General features: G+C 44.8%; 8 protein-coding genes across 8 annotated transcripts; 7 read left to right on the top strand and 1 right to left on the bottom strand.

Annotated features, from left to right (window-relative positions):
* Positions 1–249: 249 nt before the first annotated feature.
* Positions 250–1,416, top strand: V1516DRAFT_663072 (uncharacterized protein; the record flags this gene model as incomplete). The annotated part of the gene is made up of 1 exon (XM_066920483.1): positions 250–1,416. One exon carries the CDS (start codon positions 250–252, stop codon positions 1,414–1,416), a length of 1,167 nt encoding a protein of 388 aa, XP_066779277.1.
* Positions 1,417–2,598: 1,182 nt separating this feature from the next.
* Positions 2,599–7,180, top strand: V1516DRAFT_671811 (uncharacterized protein). Its single transcript, XM_066921629.1, has 2 exons — positions 2,599–4,094; positions 4,150–7,180. The coding sequence occupies exons 1-2, from the start codon at positions 2,696–2,698 to the stop codon at positions 7,080–7,082; spliced, it is 4,332 nt and encodes a 1,443-aa protein (XP_066779276.1). The 5' UTR covers positions 2,599–2,695; the 3' UTR covers positions 7,083–7,180.
* Positions 7,181–7,245: 65 nt separating this feature from the next.
* V1516DRAFT_671810 (Inositolphosphorylceramide synthase subunit Kei1-domain-containing protein) lies at positions 7,246–8,402 on the top strand. Its single transcript, XM_066921628.1, has 3 exons — positions 7,246–7,367; positions 7,423–7,531; positions 7,610–8,402. Exons 1-3 carry the CDS (start codon positions 7,347–7,349, stop codon positions 8,107–8,109), a joined length of 630 nt encoding a protein of 209 aa, XP_066779275.1. The 5' UTR covers positions 7,246–7,346; the 3' UTR covers positions 8,110–8,402.
* A 62-nt stretch (positions 8,403–8,464) lies between these two features.
* V1516DRAFT_671808 (NRDE protein-domain-containing protein) lies at positions 8,465–10,003 on the top strand. The gene is made up of 3 exons (XM_066921627.1): positions 8,465–8,643; positions 8,712–8,905; positions 8,959–10,003. The coding sequence occupies exons 1-3, from the start codon at positions 8,606–8,608 to the stop codon at positions 9,819–9,821; spliced, it is 1,095 nt and encodes a 364-aa protein (XP_066779274.1). The 5' UTR covers positions 8,465–8,605; the 3' UTR covers positions 9,822–10,003.
* Positions 10,004–12,041, top strand: V1516DRAFT_671804 (RNA polymerase I-associated factor PAF67-domain-containing protein). Its single transcript, XM_066921626.1, has 3 exons — positions 10,004–10,215; positions 10,283–10,355; positions 10,404–12,041. The coding sequence occupies exons 1-3, from the start codon at positions 10,106–10,108 to the stop codon at positions 11,961–11,963; spliced, it is 1,743 nt and encodes a 580-aa protein (XP_066779273.1). The 5' UTR covers positions 10,004–10,105; the 3' UTR covers positions 11,964–12,041.
* A 74-nt stretch (positions 12,042–12,115) lies between these two features.
* V1516DRAFT_671801 (uncharacterized protein) lies at positions 12,116–13,245 on the top strand. Its single transcript, XM_066921625.1, has one exon. The coding sequence runs from the start codon at positions 12,154–12,156 to the stop codon at positions 13,123–13,125; it is 972 nt and encodes a 323-aa protein (XP_066779272.1). The 5' UTR covers positions 12,116–12,153; the 3' UTR covers positions 13,126–13,245.
* Positions 13,246–13,465: 220 nt separating this feature from the next.
* On the top strand, positions 13,466–16,246 carry V1516DRAFT_671799 (Rgp1-domain-containing protein). Its single transcript, XM_066921624.1, has one exon. It carries the CDS (start codon positions 13,793–13,795, stop codon positions 16,133–16,135), a length of 2,343 nt encoding a protein of 780 aa, XP_066779271.1. The 5' UTR covers positions 13,466–13,792; the 3' UTR covers positions 16,136–16,246.
* On the bottom strand, positions 16,208–18,015 carry V1516DRAFT_671796 (ADC synthase). The gene is made up of 2 exons (XM_066921623.1): positions 17,816–18,015; positions 16,208–17,750 (listed from the first exon to the last, which is right to left on the bottom strand). The coding sequence occupies exons 1-2, from the start codon at positions 17,858–17,860 to the stop codon at positions 16,266–16,268; spliced, it is 1,530 nt and encodes a 509-aa protein (XP_066779270.1). The 5' UTR covers positions 17,861–18,015; the 3' UTR covers positions 16,208–16,265.
* Between the last annotated feature and the right edge of the window lie 203 nt (positions 18,016–18,218).

The raw sequence follows: 18,218 nt of genomic DNA, 5'->3' as shown, positions 1-18,218 counted from the left end.
CTACAGCGAATCGCAGACTCGATTCCATCCCACGAACAGCAGCACAACCGACATATTTTGAGCCGCTCAATATTGCGCGGCGCGTTGGGAGATTTACACGTGATAAATAATTGGTCATGTGATATCACGTGTACGTGTCCCAAAATGCTTGTGTTTACCAAGAGAGATTATAGAAGTAAAGAGTAGGAAAGAGGATCAATAAACCGAAGACTGAGATAATCTCATTTTAAGACGAGCATAAGGCAGATAATGGCGGGGTCAGATGAATTCAAGTTGGATGCATCGGTAAGCAAGCCATCAATACATCGATCAGTCTTGACACGTCCCACTGCTGCTTCGGTGGCTCGTTCACGGATCAGTTCGTCTAGTAAAGGAGAGACATCAAAATCAGCAAGCGCAACTTCTAACGTTAAGGAATCGACGAAGAAATCAGAATCTCGATCTTTTAATGTGCCTTCACGTTTACTTGTGTCGACAGCAGCTTCGCGTGCCCATTCATCGCGTTCGGCAACCTTGCATGCCGGAACCGCGACTTCGGCGGCTCCTAAGCGCCCTGCTGGATCAAAAATCAGAACTATAAAGCAAACTACTCGGTCTATCGGCACGCGTGATCTTCATAAACCTACGACTCTAAAATCGAAATCACTAGTTGTTCCGCCAGAACCTCTGCCTCCCGTGGAATATGTTGAAGCAGCACTGGCAGCGGCAAATGCTGGCCCTGCTTTCAAACGCGACCTAGACATACTCGATCGACAAGTAGCTTCGCCAGAGCAGGGCCATGATATATCAGATCCGTCCGTCGCTGCATCGGTAGCTTTTGAAGAATCCACTTCAGGATCGAAGGCTCCGAGCGATGTTCGACTTGTCGAGTTGAATGATATGATTGCTCATCTTCAGTCTCGTATCAGTTCGCTGACAATGGAGAAGCATGCAGAAGAAAGCGTGCTAACGGAAAAACATAATAGAGATGTCCTAATACTCAAGTCTCGACATGCTGAGGAACTCGAAAAAATTAGAAAGGAACAGACTGCTGTTACAAGCGAGCTGAAGAGCGCTCATGAATCTGCAATTGATTCGATTCGGAAGGAAAACGAAGCAGCTCTGACGGAAATAGCCAAAAAGCACGAGGACAGTCTCGAGAAAGCTGTAAGAGAGCTCGCTGGCCGTTCAAACGTTATTGCTTCTTTAGAATCAGAGATCAGGCTCAAAGATTCTGAAATCACTCGACTCTCAGCCGAACTACAGAATGCGATTGTTGATAGTAAACTTGCGCAAACTACTGTTACGAATCTTACAAATGAGGTCGAGCTTTTGAAGTCCCAGCTACAGCGTACTTCAGAAGCTGCCGCCCCGTTTTCTTCTACACCTCCTGAAGATTCTTTGATCGATACCTCTTCTCCTTCCCCGTCCCTATAACAAATTGTTGTACAGACAGGCTTCTAGCGTCGATCATGAGGAGACCAAGTTCGCCTCGCGGCCGGTCCTTCTCATACCAGTGTCATTCCAGGAGTGAACAAGAAAGTGAACAAGAAAACAAGAGCAAAGAATTTGCATTGGAAAAGTGATCGGAACATGCACATAAGTAGGCTGGAGGCGAAACTTATTCTGTGAATTTGCCGTGCTAAATTGTCCGAACACCTGGAATTCTATGCCAATATGGACTTATCCTTATTTCGATTTCTTTTATTGTCTCCATTCTGTTTTCCTTCTATATTTTTATCCCTCTCCATGCTGCATTTTTTACAGAGAATAGTTCTCTAGATTCTTCTATGACAATTTATTTCGTGGAGTCTACCACTTGCAGCCAGGTTTCAAGCTGGACTCTCACTTGCACTCCTCAAGTAAGACAGTTTTCGATATTATTCTCTAGTTCCACAATATCTTGTCGTTTTATCTCTGACTATTCTCATTCTGTAAGATTCCGAGAAAACTGTTATCATTTCTCATCGGTCCTACGACAGTTCCTATTCAAGTCTCTGAGCTATGGGCGGCCGTTGCTAGGTGCTCTGCAAAGTTTAGCAAGCTGTCCAGATTTCTGAAGATTCATTGCAGAAATGAACTAGTAAGCCTAAGTGGTTATATTGCCATCCCTAGCTTTCTGCCACTACTATAGAGCAAATCTGATTGCTATTATTCGCACTCCATAGCTCTCAGTTTTAGCGCGGTCAGTTTGATTTTCTCTCGAGATATTACAGGTGGGACAAGACGGGCGAGGGACTGAACTAAAATACGTACTAGGTACTATCAGCAGAAGCAAGAGGCCCATGAAATTGTGATCTCGTCACTCTGGGTTGATCAGAATATACCCCTCTGCTTGTAAACGTCAGCTGATTTCGAAGGGAGAAGGAACTGAGAAATCAAAGCAGGAACAAAAATTTTAAAGCTCTCCTATATTTTTTTATATTATTTGGAACATTGGAATGGTTTGGAATTCATACTGAAAATCTATTTATTAAAATTTTTTGCTCTGATTGGCTTGATTTCGTGCTGAAGTGGAGTACGTATGCGGACATGCATCTCTTATGCTTCCCAATACCGGTCGAAGCGTATAGTTGGGAGTTCAAAATTTTCGTTCAGATCTGTAGAAGTAATTAGGAATCACTCCCCTCGCGGATACTGGTCCGCTGTATGACTTTGGAGTTCGTTCTGTTCAGTTGATTCAAGCTCGTTGTAATTTGGGTCGTCGGTGCGCAACATGTACAGCCGAAACGGCGTCCATTTAATCTTGCGCAGATCCCTCTCTTTGCGCTCCGTCGGCTTGGCTGACACCCTCAACTACCGCCAATTCACTGTTGGAAGTGTTTCACGAGAGCCTCTAACAGCCCAGGGAAGTAAGCATCAGCATCATGATTCATCTGTAGAGTCTGCTGTGTCTGCTTCATCGCTCTCGGGAGACCAGACTCCGTTGGATTCGAGCAAAATTGTGTTCAAGCCATCTTCTTCGGATGATTTTGTTCTAGAGGATTTTCTCCAGTTAAAAACCAACAGCGCTGGCTTGGTGGATCCGAGTTCAAATTTTAAGGCATTGGGTCACTCTTCGTTTGAATTGCTATCTCTTGTCAATGCACTTCTCTCTAACGGTGATCTGGATCGGGTTCATGCCATGCTTCCGCATTTGTTTGAGATTTCAAAACCAGAGACATCAGCAAGTATCAGAGATGAGTTTCTGGCACGACTAATTGATACTGAAATCAAAAATACAGCTACAGTGTCGAGATCTGTGACCTGGCTCACTGATATGTTGAATCAATATCCCGACTTACCGTGCAATGGAAAGCCCTTTGCTCTTCTACTATCGTCAATTTCGTCTCTTCAGGATTACAAACTTTACGATAGATTGGTAGTTTCACTTCACAAGTTATGGACTCGACATGATATTCCCACTGAGGAGATTTTACAAAATTCTACGCTATCTTACACCGATGTCCGGCAGATTGTTAACAAATGCTATATTCCAGAGTCTCAGGTTCCAGAGCGGTTTCGACTTGGCTCACCATTTGCTGATTCATCTCCGTCTGGAGCTAAGCTTAATGCCATTTCAGCAGATAATGAAGCACTACGAAATTATGTGGAAGCCGAACAGACCGAGGAAGCTAAAAATTTGCTTGAACATTTACCTGATCCGATCGCCAAGCCAGGATATGAGGCGTTAGATCCCGTCGAAGCTTATGGGTTAAAACTGCTTCGTGTCTCCTTACAAGGTATAGCTGAGGGAAAACGGCCGGATGATCTACTGACTCGGCTAACTCAAGATTTTGATCTTTCGACTTCTGATATTACAGATTATCTTACTCTTGAAAGCGCTATCAAGAAACTCGATCCGGCTCTTCGTGATGAATATGAACGGGCCTTAGAGCGATACAATATGCAGCGCCAGCGAGCTCTTGAGACGCTTGCGCTTGACTCGTCTTATGCAAGATGGCAATACGATTATGAGAGCATGATTCAACGTGGCGATATCTACGTCAAGAATTTAAATGAGTATCTTTGGTCTTGGCACTCTCTCATGATGCCATTAGTCAAAGAAGAATTACGAGGAATCTCGAATCTTTTAAAGAACAACAAAATACAAATTGCCGACAATATCCCGATCAGTAGGTTTTTATAATTTTGCACTCCTATTGTTTTGGTTCCGACTAATCAAGCTAGAAAACCAGCGGTTGATGTATGGCCCATATATGCTTCTATTAGACCCTAAGAAGCTTTGCACGATTACAATTTTTCAGCTTATTCGGTTTGTTTCTTCGATTGGTCATAAAGACGGTGTACCCACGTCAACAGTGTTAGCACAGATCGGCAATGCTGTTGAATCTGAATATTTTACCGAACAGCTTCTTCGTAAAGATATAACTAATGGAGCGCCGGTATCGCTAAAGCAACTTCAGAATCAGAGACCTTCAGATGTTCGCCGCATGCTAAAATATCAAAGAGATAGACTTTCTAAAGAAGATTCGAAAGTTGACGACAGCGCAGGTAATCAAGCTTTTATGTCTGATTGGCCGCCGACCGTAAAAATCGCACTCGCGTCTTCTTTGGTATCGATTTTCATGAACGTGGCAAAAATAACGGTCACTATGACTGATCCAGTCACAAAGGAAGACGTTTCGGCAGTCTCGCCAGTGCTAACCCATACTTATCAACTTTTTAAAGGCAACCGTATTGGACTGCTCAGATTTCATCCTGATTTTGTCCGCAAAGTAGGCGTCGACCGCTCGAAGCAGGTTACTGTTCAACCCAAGCATCTTCCTATGCTCGTGGCTCCGAAGCCTTGGACTGATCAGGCTAATGGCGGCTATTACTACACTCAAGTCAGCATTATGCGAACGAAGGGTTCCTTAGAGCAGACGCTATATATAAAGGAGGCTAGCCGACGGAATATTCTTGGTTATGTTTATGAAGGTTTGAATGTTCTTGGTCGGACTGCATGGACGATCAACTCGCGGCTATTCAAAGTAATTACAAAAGTATGGAATAGTGGAGATGAATTCATTGAGATTCCTGGGAAATCAAATGTTTCGCTCAAACTTCCGGAAGAGCCTGCAAGAGATTCTGATCCTGCGCTCCATAGAGACTGGCAGCGTGCTTGCAAGCAGATGATTCATGATGCTCAGCGCAATCATTCAATTCGATGCGATTTGAATTACAAGCTGGAGATTGCACGTGCTTTCATCGGTGAGCGCTTCTATTTCCCTCATAATATGGACTTTCGCGGCCGGGCTTATGCGATTCCACCTTATTTGAATCATCTCGGCAACGATCTTTGCCGGTCGCTACTTATGTTTTGGGATGCGAAACCTCTTGGGGCAAAAGGTCTTCGATGGATGAAGATCCACTTGGCAAATCTTTGTGGTTACGATAAAAGTGATTTTGAGGCTCGTGTACAGTTTACTGAGGATCACCTTGAGGATATTTTTGACTCTGCCGATAATCCATTGGAGGGCAGTCGGTTTTGGATGCAGGCTTCAGATCCCTGGCAAGCCTTGGCTGTGTGTATGGATCTTGCTGATGCGCTGCGCTCGCCCAATCCTGAAGCGCACTTATCGCGGATACCTGTGCACCAAGATGGAACTTGCAATGGGCTGCAGCATTATGCGGCACTTGGCGGTGATGAAGAGGGTGCTAGTCAGGTTAATCTTGCACCCTCAGAAACACCCGCCGATATTTATACATATGTTTCGAATGCGGTTCGGGAATTAGCAGCTAAGGAGGCCGAAAATGGCAATGAACTTGCTGCTGTTGCTCGAGATATTGTTGCACGCAAGGTCATAAAGCAAACCGTGATGACAAATGTTTACGGAGTTACGTTTGTTGGAGCGAGACAGCAGATTCATAACCGCCTAAAAGAAATTGACGGCTTAGACCCGGTAATTTTATGGTCACTGTCGGCGTATCTGACAAATTCGGTGTTTAAAGTTGTTCGCAATATGTTTACCGGAGCGCACCTGATTCAAGACTGGCTCGGCGAGTGTGCGAAACGGATTTCGAAGTCTTTACCGCCTCCTTCCAAAACGGGTCAAAAAGATGATCTTTGCCGGACTAGCGTTGTTTGGACTACACCACTTGGCATGCCAGTTGTGCAGCCTTATCGATCGACGGGGTATAAAGTAATCACTACAAATTTACAGAACGTCTCGATTATGGATCCATCTGAGTTGAGGCGAGTGGACTCGCGAAAACAAGCATCCGCATTTCCACCGAACTTTATTCACTCATTGGATGCTACGCATATGCTTTTATCGGCATATGCTTGCGGAAAGAATAATATGAGCTTTGCATCGGTTCATGATTCATATTGGACGCATGCCTGTGATATCGACAAGATGAATGCGATCCTGCGGGATGCTTTTGTCAAGCTTCACTCCGGAGATCTTATTCAAAAGTTAAAAGAAGAGTTTGAGTCCAGATATGATGGATATTTATATCCCATTCAGATCAATCGAACGAGTAAGGAGTCAGTAGCTATCAACGAATGGAGAAGGCAATGGAAAAAAAGTCACGGCAAGCTTCCTACAGATAGCGAGGTAATTGCGCTAGAACATAAACGGCAAGCATATCTGGCATCAAAGGACCCACAGATTGTAATGGAAGGCATGCAGATCATCACTCCTTTAAGTATCATCGGAGACACCAAGCTGGAAACCTTACTGCCCCCTTTTGTTCAGAAGAAAAAGTCTTCACCCAACAGTGCGTACAAGTCTAAGGAAAATATCACTGAAGACGACGACCCGGACAAAGTTGTTCGCGGAGTTCTTGGGATCCAGGACGGTGACGAGTCGGCTACAAATGCGCACGCAGCAGAAATGCTTAACCAGTCTATCGAAGACGACGATGTGGACACTGGTTTAGCAAGCGATCGTTTCAACTCTGGTTCTAGTGATTCTTCGTCATCGGATATAAGTTCTGGAGAATCCGAGGAATCCGGACAAGAAGATCTCGACTCTGACCCTCACTCTGCTTCGAAAGTCAAACTTGTTCGGTCGTTGGGAACTCGAGTTTTGATACCTCTACGGTTTCCAGATGTTCCACCGAAGGGTAATTTTAACGTTGACTCGCTCAAGTCGAGCTTATACTTTTTCTCTTGATTTGCTATAATCTTTGCATATCTTTGGAATTCATTTGTATATAGAACAGCATATAGCGAAGTAAATGTAGTAATAGAGATTGTATCACGTGACTACAACAGCCCCATAGATGTCAGCACAGATTTAGACTGTAATTCCCGAGATTACCGCAGTTTGTTTTGCCGTGATAAGTGCGCACTACACAGAGAAAGGACCCGGAAGCAGGCGTTTGATATCGATTTTGAATCGCGCAGATAGAATAGCAAGGGAGCAGTTTACTAAATAATGATTTCGATTACCCCAAGAGTAAGTGAATGTTGGTTGAATGTTAGGGAGCCAAGTTTGTTGACAAGGTGAATAGAAGTACTTTATGGGCTTTTTGCCTCTAGCAGCCGGAGCGGAGCTTATCGCTGTTTTCGGTATTGTTAATAAAGCTAGTGGGTTGTATGGGTTACTTTCAATTTTTACTGGTATGCATTTTTGTCGATGATAGAGGGAATGGGGATGGTTTGGAGAGCTTGGATTGGCTGACAGTAATATGTATCTAGGCCATCCAATATCAGGAGAGCAGTGGGCGTTGAATATTATTTCTATAATTCTCCTTCCATTTTTTCTTTATGCTCTCCATTGCGTGCGTCGGCAGATGGCTCTTCCAGTGGCCGCATTTGCATATGTTTATTTCCTGGACATGCTTGCCAACATTGCATTCACGATATACTTCAGCGTAACATGGTTCCGAGCATTTGATGCAGAAGTAGACAAGACGGTTGCTAAAGGAGGAGCACAACTCGATACTGCCTCCGAGAGAGGAGTCTCGATTTCGATCATCACAATCGCCTTGCTGTTTAAAGTCTACGCTAGTCTCGTACTGTTTGGATTCGCTCGCATGCTTGTCCAGAAGGAAGGGCTCCGACCAGATAATGGCCAGGGTAAAGCGGCAAAACTTCAATTTATTCTTCTCAGTATTGCTCGACCATTTTGGACAAGAGATAGTCGTCGTGCTGGAAAAGGGCGTATGATGAGCGCTCTCGAGGAGGGCCTGTATTAAGCTGCTGGAGCAGTAGACTGACTGGTTACTCGTCAGTCACTTCAATTTGATGGAAGCAAATTGTAATGAATCACATGTGATATCTAACTTTAATCTTCAAATTTTTTTATATTTCCTTTCAGCCGTTTTTAATTAGCATGTACTATTACTGTTTTTGTTCGCAGTCCTAATTTGTTGTATTTGTTGTGAATTTGAGATAGAATTTGTATTGCTGACTTTAGGTGTGTGTTGTTATTTATTAGTAGGTTAATGTATATTCTTATTGGTTGAATCGGAGAAAACTTTTACTGCTGGATGATAAAAATAATTTTTAGAGGAAAATATAGTTGATAAAACTGCAGAACAATGCCGATAATGCGGGGTGGGTAAGGGACAGATAGAGAGCATCCTGAGACTAATATCACGGTCTCAGTATCTAGAAACTCTGTTCGAATCTGCTCAGGAGATAATATCATTCGGTAACGGAGCCGAAATCAAAGATACTGGCTCGGTGGCGATGTGCATCCTTCTTCTATCGACGGCACATCCAAAATAGTACGTTTACTTAATAGAAAAAGACGAATATTGAGGCGAGATCAAGTAATATTCCTGACCGATTTTAGTCCTCTCGTCTTACTTTCGAACCGAGACGAATATCTGAATCGTCCTACTCAGGCTGCACATTTTTGGGGATTTCCAGAGAGTGATGTCTTGGGACCTCAAGATCTTGCTAGAGCTGAACATGGCACCTGGATCGGAATTTCCAAGACTGGACGACTTGCTATTCTGGTCAATTATCGAGAACAATCGAAGCCCGGTATAGTTTTTCAAGAGCATAAATTACACAATATTCATATTGACTCTGAACAGAACAGATAAGCCCTACTTCGCGCGGGCTTCTGGTCAAGCATTTTCTTCTGGCCCGAGAGTCGACTGCCGAATGGATCGAAAATGCGATCGATGATGCTGGTCCGGAAGGACTGGCTTCTGTCGGTGGGTTTAGTATGGTCTGCGGTGTCTTACGGCGTCGAAGCAAAGATTGCATCATGCACTATCCTGCTGATGCAGTAGTTTCCGAAACTCGACTGCAACCGCTAGGCGTGTTGACAAATAGATCTCTTTCTTTACATGATGGTACCTCCTGGATCTTTGATCCAGAGCGATCTCCAAACCCCACGATTACTACCGATGAAGAGAATCCGGCCCGCACAAATACGTTTGGCATTTCAAACTCTCTATACACAGAGCCATGGCCTAAGGTCCGCAGAGGTTGTGATCTGCTAGCCGCTTGTATCCAAAGTGATGTTAAATTAGGCTCCGCAGATGAGGACAAGTTCATCGAAGAGTTATTTAAGGTTTTATCAACTGATGAGCTTCCTCGGGAAGAAGAAGCATTATCAGTCACCAAAAATGTTTTTGATCAGCTGAAGCAGAGTATCAAGATCCCTGTCTTTTCGGTAGTCGACGGACTACTTCCTGATATCAGCTCTGATTGTGATCTGACTTTATCTACCGGAGAGACGAGCACAGCTGACTCCTGGATTCCAAATCATGACACTGCTACCTCGACAGGGCTTTATACATTTGTAAAAGGCAAATATTATGGTACTCGGACTCAAACAGTAATCCTAGTCACTAACGAGGGACACGTCAAATACGTGGAGCGCAATATTGACGGATCTTGCGCGGGAAACCAGCAGATATCTGAGTTTGATATTGACGGTTGGATATGAAATACGAATGGCTTTCTGGATTTCGTTTTGTTATGTACTCCTTCATTGTAGAATATTCGCCGTGTGATTATGCCTATGCTAGTCTGACTTGTACAGTCCTGGCTGGGAATCCCTAACCACGTGATTTTGAAAAAAATTGTCATAGGGAAACCGGAGAGTAAGTTGTATATTTTGTTCAGACAACTTCAAATTCGGCCACTCTATTATAGCTACGGCATACTAAATTTAGCTACTGAAGTTACAGTGGTGATTAGAGATAGCTGAGAAGTCGATAAAACGCGAATATGGAGTCCGAACAGGTTGCATATGACTACGATGATTTCATTCAGAAATCTGGCGACTACGATTTTGAGGACGACGAGCCACTGGCAACGGATCTGATTGAAAATGAAATGTATGAGATTGTTTTCTGTCTATAGTTTTTTTTTTGGACTACCTTTAGAGGAATATTAATTGCATAGAATTGATGAGGAACAATTACTCCAGCAGCAACAGCAGTTTCAGCTCCAACTACAGTTGCAGCAGCAGCACGCAGTATGTAGTGATAGACCCAAGATTGGCCGCTATACTAATCATGACCAGGCTGCACAGCTTCCAGAGGTTATTCGAAATTATATTCTCTATTTTCATCATTGTCTGAAAGAAAACAATGTTTATGATCTCCAAGGTTGTTATGACAACACCTTCAACAAGTTGACCGAAAAGTTTTTCAAGACTTCGCCTTGGCCAGACCCAATAGAGATCGTGTCGCCTCTCGTTGAAGGTGACCAGCCTTTTGTTGTACTGTACACGGAGATGTACTACAGACATATATACGCAAGATTGCAGCCGACACTTGCGGATCGCGTATCGTCGTTCCAGAATTACTGCAACTGGTTCAATTACATTTTCCGCGTAGCCACGCCAATTGAGCTCCCAGTTAGCTGGCTCTGGGATATCGTTGATGAATTCATTTATCAGTACAATAGCTTTTTACTTTACCGCGTCAGGACGATAAGAAAGGGCACTAATAAGGAAGAGATTGAGCAGTTGCGTGATCTTGATCACGACGTGTGGAACACTTTCAACGTTCTCAATGTCTTGTACTCCATGAATAGTAAGCTTCATTCGACTGAATTGGCCGAAAAAGAAGGTGAAGAAAGCGCAAAGGATGGCCCTTCCTCACTATTCAAAGCTTTGGGATATTTTACTCTCATTGGACTTTTGCGAGTCCACACTTTATTGGGTGACTTCACTCTTGCTTTGAAGAGTTTGGAAGGAATCGATCTGAACAAGCGATCTAAATACTCTCGCGTCACAGGTGCTCAGTTTACTATCTACTATTATGTTGGATTCTGCTATATGATGCTTCGCCGCTACTCGGACGCCATCAAGTCATTTTCGCATATATTGCTTTACATATCGCGCACCAAGAATCTCCATAACAAGTCTTCGCAATATGACGCTGTGACTAAGCGCTCGGATCAAATGTATGCGCTTTTGGCAATGTGTGTTGCTCTTTGCCCAACCCGTTTGGACGACTCAATTCATACAACGCTGCGCGAGAAGAATGGCGAGCAGCTTGCTCGCATGCAGCGCGGTGGTGAAGAGTCGCTTGCCGTTTTTGAAGAGCTATTTTCGTTTGCTTGTCCCAAGTTCATGAGTGCGGGACTTCCTGACTATGTAAATCCTGCAAATAACGTCGATCCTATGCAGTTCCATCTGAAGATCTTTATGATGGATGTCCGCAATACCATGTTAGCACCAACGCTCCGTAGTTACTTGAAGCTTTACACCACGCTTCATATTGAAAAGCTTGCCACCTTCCTCGAAATGGATAGTAAGGATTTGCGGTCTGGTTTGGTTGTGTACAAGCAAAAGAATTACCAGGTTCGGGGAACCGAGGGTCCACTTTTGGAAGGAGATCTCGTGAATGTGTCTGATCTCGATATTTTCCTTGAAGATGACTTAATCAATATCTCTGAGGCTAGAGTCATGCGCAAATTTGGCGACTGGTTTTTGCGCAATACGGCGAAGTATTATGTCGTCCAGGATACTGTGCTCAACAAGACTGTTGATAAGGCCGACCGGGATGGTAAGGATCACAGAGACAACCGAAGACGAGACCGTCGCGAGAAAAATAACGACAAGACCGGAAAATAATTTTACAAGGATATTGTTTGTTTTTAATTGAATAAAACTATGATTGTTAGTAAGATACTGAGTATAGTCTATAAAGATGATCGTTAAAAAATGTTATTGGGAGATAAGCTGGGATATTCAAACTTATCAGCCCAACTGTAGCCAAATAGAAGAGACTCGATGCAGATTCATATGACTGGACCAAACAAATATGATTTTGCCGGAGAAACGACAAGAATATCGCCGTAATTTGAAAGCGAATCATACGAGTCGAATTGCACCGATAGGGGAGATCCACTTGCCGGTATCATATTTTACGACGGGCGAGGAAGGCCGGGCGAACCTCTTGAGATCCTCCCGAACTAGCAAGAACAATGTAGCCGTGCTGACGCGACGTGCTTCTGACCAAGAAGTCACCTATATACCCACACTTCCGGGGAGCTTTTTTGAGTATTTTGAGAATCTTACGTCGTTGCGGTTGAATTGTGGCCTTACAAGATTACCGCCTCAGATTGCGCGTCTAGAAGGTCTGCGGAAGCTGGATCTAAGAAATAACAGACTGACTAGCTTACCGTGCCAGATCCAGAGATTGAATCTGAACTATCTAGTCACTGATGATGTCGTCACGGCTGATATGACTGTGCATATGCTGACCGACTTTGTTTCTCCAGCTACATCTATTCCATCAGAGCAGGAGGAACAGGAAAGGGAGGAGACAGATCATGCAGCCGGCGTAATCAGACTGAGCAAGCATCAGCCATTAAGTCCTAGTATAAATTGGCTTGGTGGCCCGCCTTCATTAAGAACTATCGTACTACGGACAGTGCTTTCAGCTGTGAGTCTGGCAGAGATGGATAACCCCGAAGCGGCCAGTTCCGCCTTATCATATATACCTACACATCTACGACCAAAGCTTCTTCCACCAGATATGTGTGCTCTCTGTGGGAATATGATTATCGTAGACGAAGACGAAGATGCGGTGACAAAGCCAAAACCGTTCAGGTCAGACAAACGGCTACTGCGCAGATATCGCACGGAGGTTATAGCTCTCAACCAAGTGGTTTTGGAAAATCTCTTCTGCAGTCGCCGGTGTCTTCTAGAAATGGAACGCTTTTGGCGGGACCGAGATTTAGAAGACCAGTTGCGGAAATTACAGCGGATGGTTAAGTTTATGAACATTTAGATGGATATAAGCGTGCGTCTACAGACCTCAGAACACAGCTCGTGACTTCTGGTTTGCTATTTATCGGTTTGTTAGAAGTTTATGACTAGCGTTACTAAATGTTATCATCACTTATGCTAATTTTTTAACTCTCCTTTCTTGGACCGTATTCCTTCATAAGAAATTCGACTCATACGATAACAGCGTTGCTGCCAACCAGTTACCAGTTGACCAGTTGGAATGGACATGTGATACCGCCGCACGTCAATCACATGACTATAATCACGTGTTTGGAGCGGCGCTAGTGGAACATGAAAACACGGGTTTTAGAGACCAAAGTCGCGATAGCACGAGATGAGCGACGAGAACTGTGCAGAAGAACGGCAGGAGAACGGCCGGCCATTTGGACACCAAAGGGTTGATCTACAATTACTGAATCACGGTTTGCAGCAGAGATTGAAAATATCTGGACGGTTCTGCGTTAGATTGCTTTCTGTGAGAAGTAGGAACTACCCGAGTTCTGCTACCGGGTTGGTCGTGCCTGTTTACTTGTTCGAGCTCACTCATCGAGCAATCGCAGAGTGCGCAAGCGCTGAGAAAGATATACGGAATATATACAGCTGACATAGAACGACGAATTTGATTCGGTTTGTGTGCCCACTTGACCCTTAGTGGAGACGATCAAACAATGCTCGCGTCGTCTTCTGGCCATTCGCCGCTACGGGTCGACGTTACCTTTTCCGATCCGGTCTATTTTGCGGGAGAAGATCTTCTATGTCGAATCACTTTCCGTAATGTGTCCCCCGTAGCCGACAGCATGACTTTGGCTTTATCCCGAACAGCTTCATCATCGCGGCTGCGGAGGACATCTTCTTATACTAGTGTTGACAGCCAGCATTCGATTCCACCGCGGTCTCCCTCCCTCGCTTTAACGCATCCTTTCTCACCACAGAGTTCTAATAATCCCTCTACAGCTACGGTGCCCACGACTCCTATCTCCGTTTCCAATCCTGCATTCCCTACTTCTCCTTCAATCCCTTCGCAGGCTTCTCCCAGTATTCTCCGGCCGCGCAATTCTCTACGAGTACCTAAGTCTCGAACGGTGGGCGAAACCCTTATGATGGGCTACGCACAGATTTCTGGGCAGTTTACTCTCGACGAATCGCTTGTCGAAACTTCGGTATTCAATGAAGCTAAAAGTCAGGGCATTGTTGGCGGAAAAATGGGCGGTGGTGTTGTCGGCCTCGGGCATACCAAACAGGATCAAGGTTTATTTGGCCTTGGTTTTGGTTTCACTTCCGGCATAACGTCTGGCTTACAGAGTTTGATTAATGGTGCTGAAGTTTCTTCCATAGCTGAAATGAAATCTATGGCTAGTTCGAATATCATTTCTATCCTATCCACTCCGCAGTCGCTGTTGTTTGTGGATCTGAGGCTAAACCCTGGAGAATCAAAATCATACACGTACCGGTTTACGCTGCCGACAACTCTACCACCATCTTATCGAGGTAAAGCTTTGAAAATTGCTTATAATCTGACCATCGGCACTCAGCGAGGTGGCAAAGGTTTACAACAACCCAAAATAACAAAATTTCCATTTAGAGTATTTCAACACATAGATGCTGGCGGGAACCAGCCTATACATTCCCTGAGCTCTCCCATAATTATTTTGCGAGACCAGTCAATCACAGTCCCCATTGACGATGCTGCTGCACTTGCAGCGCCTCTGCCATCTGTCACTTCAAGTCGGCAAGTCGCAGCCGAAAAGCATGAAACTTTGGAAGATTTCATGGCCTATGTCGATACTCTTCTAGCAGTAAAGGAGAGTAGATCAGTAGCGAGTCGAATCATACGGCCTCTATCTCCGTCGTCTCCACCGGAATTTGCATCAAATGCACATTCTTCGCGATCTTCCTGTCGGGAGTCGGTTGACTTCGCGATTCAGCGCAATAGCATATCTGTGGATGGGCTTGCTTTGAATAATATTTTTGAAATTACGAGGAACAAGCAAAAAATAGCCTCCCTCACGTTGTCCAAACCTGCATATAAGCTAGGCGAGACGATTATTATGGTTCTTGACTTTGCAGGCGCACCTCTACCCTGCTATCATATATGTGCTTCGCTAGAAACGACAGAAACTATAGATCAACAATTAGCTTTACGGTCTGCTCAGTTTGTCGAGCGATCAACAAGGAAGGTTTATGTGCAGAGTGCATTCACGACCATCTCTTGTCGACAAGCAACGTTTTCGTTTTCGATTCCTGCGACCGCGACACCGCAATTTGATACGAACTATATATCATCGCGGTGGTCGATAAGACTGGAGTTTGTCACGATACCGCATGTAATGTCTTCACGGCCCTCTATTTCGCAGACGCCCTCGTCATCATCTGATGTGGGCAATGCGCCATTACAGTCTCTGGAGTCTGTCTTAGCAAAGCGGCTGTCTGTGTCTCGAATGCCTTCACACCATGTTGCTCCTCCTGCATTATCCACTCAGCAATCACCCGAATCGGTTCGGCGTGAAATACCCATTTCCTCTCGGTCGTCAACAGAGGACGAACCAACGAGTCCCATGTCACCAGAGCCAGCTAAACCATTTGGTGATAATTTTATGAACGGGGACGCGCACCAAGGAAGAACGAGTAAACAAGCCGTAGTCCATCGAGCACGGTCGTCATCGTTACCGTCATCATCACTGCCTTCCTCACCCGGGTCAGCAACACCGACTGCGATACCTACAGTAGCTGGGGTAGCCTCTTCGGGGACAATGTCACGGCCACTCTCAGGCAATATGTCGCAGTCGGTGCCACTAAGCTCAATGCTACTTTCACAGGCGCTACGAACGCTAAACAAGCCTGAGATTTTGCAACTCACACATCGGGATGATAGATCAATAATCTATGTAGCAGTGGAGACGTTGGCGTCTGAAAAGTTCGAGTGTCGGATTCCAATCAAAGTGTTTCCGACGAACCAGGATATTGCTGCCATGTCATTCCAATTACAGCCCTCGGGAGGTTACACGATTTAAAATTGCGCCTCTCTCTACAAACTTGTGTTGGTTGAGAATGGGTCAGAAACATCCAGAACGATTACGATAAGGTTTTTAAATACAGATAGATTAAGACAAATTAAACTAGGAAAATGAAAAAAGGTGTCGATCAAAGATACAATTTCTCCGCTTCGGAGATAGTACGAACATTGGAGCCCATTTTGTTCATGCTTTCGATATATTCCTCGTAAGGGTCCGAGTCGAAAACGATTCCACCGCCGGCTTGTAAATACGCAATTCCGTCTTTAACAAGCATTGTACGCAGAGCTATACAAGTATCCATAGTGGAAGGCTCATAACCCCAGTGGCCTACAGCGCCAGCATAAATTCCACGACGCTCGCCTTCAAGCTCCGAGATGAGTTGCATCGCACGAACTTTCGGGGCTCCCGAAACGGTTCCAGCTGGAAAAACGGAGCGGAAGGCATCAAAGCGAGACTTACCCTGGCGCAGGACACCAGAAACTTGGCTGACGAGATGCATGACATGGGAAAATCGCTCGACAACCATAAGCCTGTCTACTGTAGTTGTTTTTGGATCGCAAACACGCGTAATGTCGTTACGTGCTAGGTCGACAAGCATAACGTGTTCAGCGCGATCCTTGAGCGAGGATTGCAGCTGGGTTGCGAGTAAATCGTCTTCTTCACGGGATTTGCCTCGAGGCACGGTTCCAGCAATAGGGTGGGTAATCACCCTGCCGCTCTCGCACTTGACAAGAAGTTCTGGAGACGCACCTACGACTTGAAAGTCAACATTATCTATGTAGAACATATAAGGTGACGGGTTTACAGTTCGTAAATGCCTGTAAATATTGAATGGGTGCAGTGAAGTCGGCCTCGCGACTCGCTGGGAGGGAACTCCTTGAAAGATATCGCCTTTGAATATATGTTCCTTGAGCTTGCGGACATGACCTTCGTAACCTTCTTGACCAATGTTGGACTTATATTCCTGGTTCGGGATAATTGGCGGTTGCGCAGGTAGAAATGACCCAGAGGCATACAAAGCTTCAGCAACTTTCTGGAGTATTTGCTTCGCACCAGCAAGTGCGTCTTCAAGAATAAATTGTGTTCTGTCCTTCGGGACATGCAAGTTCGTAATGATCTGCACCCGCTGGAAAACATGGTCGAACGCGACCAATGTGTCGAACAACATCATTACGCTCTCTGGGATCCCCAAAGTATCCTTCAATTCTCGTGCGGTCGTCGGCTCAAAGTATTTAATGCAGTCATAACTCACGTATCCAATTGCTCCGCCAGACATCGGGGGTAGGCCAGGTACTTTGGCAGGCTTATACTGGTCCAACTCTTCCTGTAGCACCTTCAATGGGTCAACATCTTTGCCGAACCCATTTCCGGTCGTCAGCACTTTCCGTGGATCGGCTCCTAGGAAGCTGTATCGCCCAATGCGATCACCATTGTATGCAGACTCGAATAGAAATGAGAATGAGTTATCTGGGGCTGCAGCACAAAGCTTGAGATATGCAATTGACGGCGTAAGAAAATCGGAGGGAATAAATGCAAATACTGGAATGATATTGGCTTCTTGATCCACGTCCAGAATTGACTTTAGCGTGTCTATCGACGGCTGCAGAACTATCTGTCTTATGTCAGTCATGCCGTATAATATGATATATATATGTTATTGTTCACATGAGGTCTCACTTTTGGTGCAGTCACAGATACCGCAACAGGCGAGGATGAAGGCATTTTAAATTATGGTTGTAACTGCTTAAGCACAGAATTTGTTAAGGAAATTGCTTGAAAAGCTTCCAAACTTCGTTGTTCCAAGTCGAAGACTCTGGATTAGCTTCAGATTTACGGTTCCTCGACTCTTTGGACTCCCAAGCGATTCTTACAATTTTGAGGGCTTCAGTCAAAACATATAGCCCGCCGGCGTGATATTGGAAGCGGTGGGAAAAGCTGAAAGGAATTTACAAAATAAAACGGAAAAAGAAGCGCATAAATTATGAGCGCGAATGGGTTTATGGATTCAGCTATGGAAAGCTCTGGCTATTATCTATAATTGGAGGGTAGGACGGTCAAGGTCAAATAAATGGGCAGACTG

The sequence above is a fragment of the Lipomyces oligophaga genome, assembly GCF_038497815.1.
Source record: "Lipomyces oligophaga strain CBS 7107 unplaced genomic scaffold V1516scaffold_2, whole genome shotgun sequence".
In the NCBI taxonomy this organism is placed as follows: domain Eukaryota; kingdom Fungi; phylum Ascomycota; class Lipomycetes; order Lipomycetales; family Lipomycetaceae; genus Lipomyces; species [Lipomyces] oligophaga.
The sequence above is the reverse complement of the archived record's forward strand: the minus strand, read 5'-3'. Positions and strand labels throughout refer to the sequence as shown.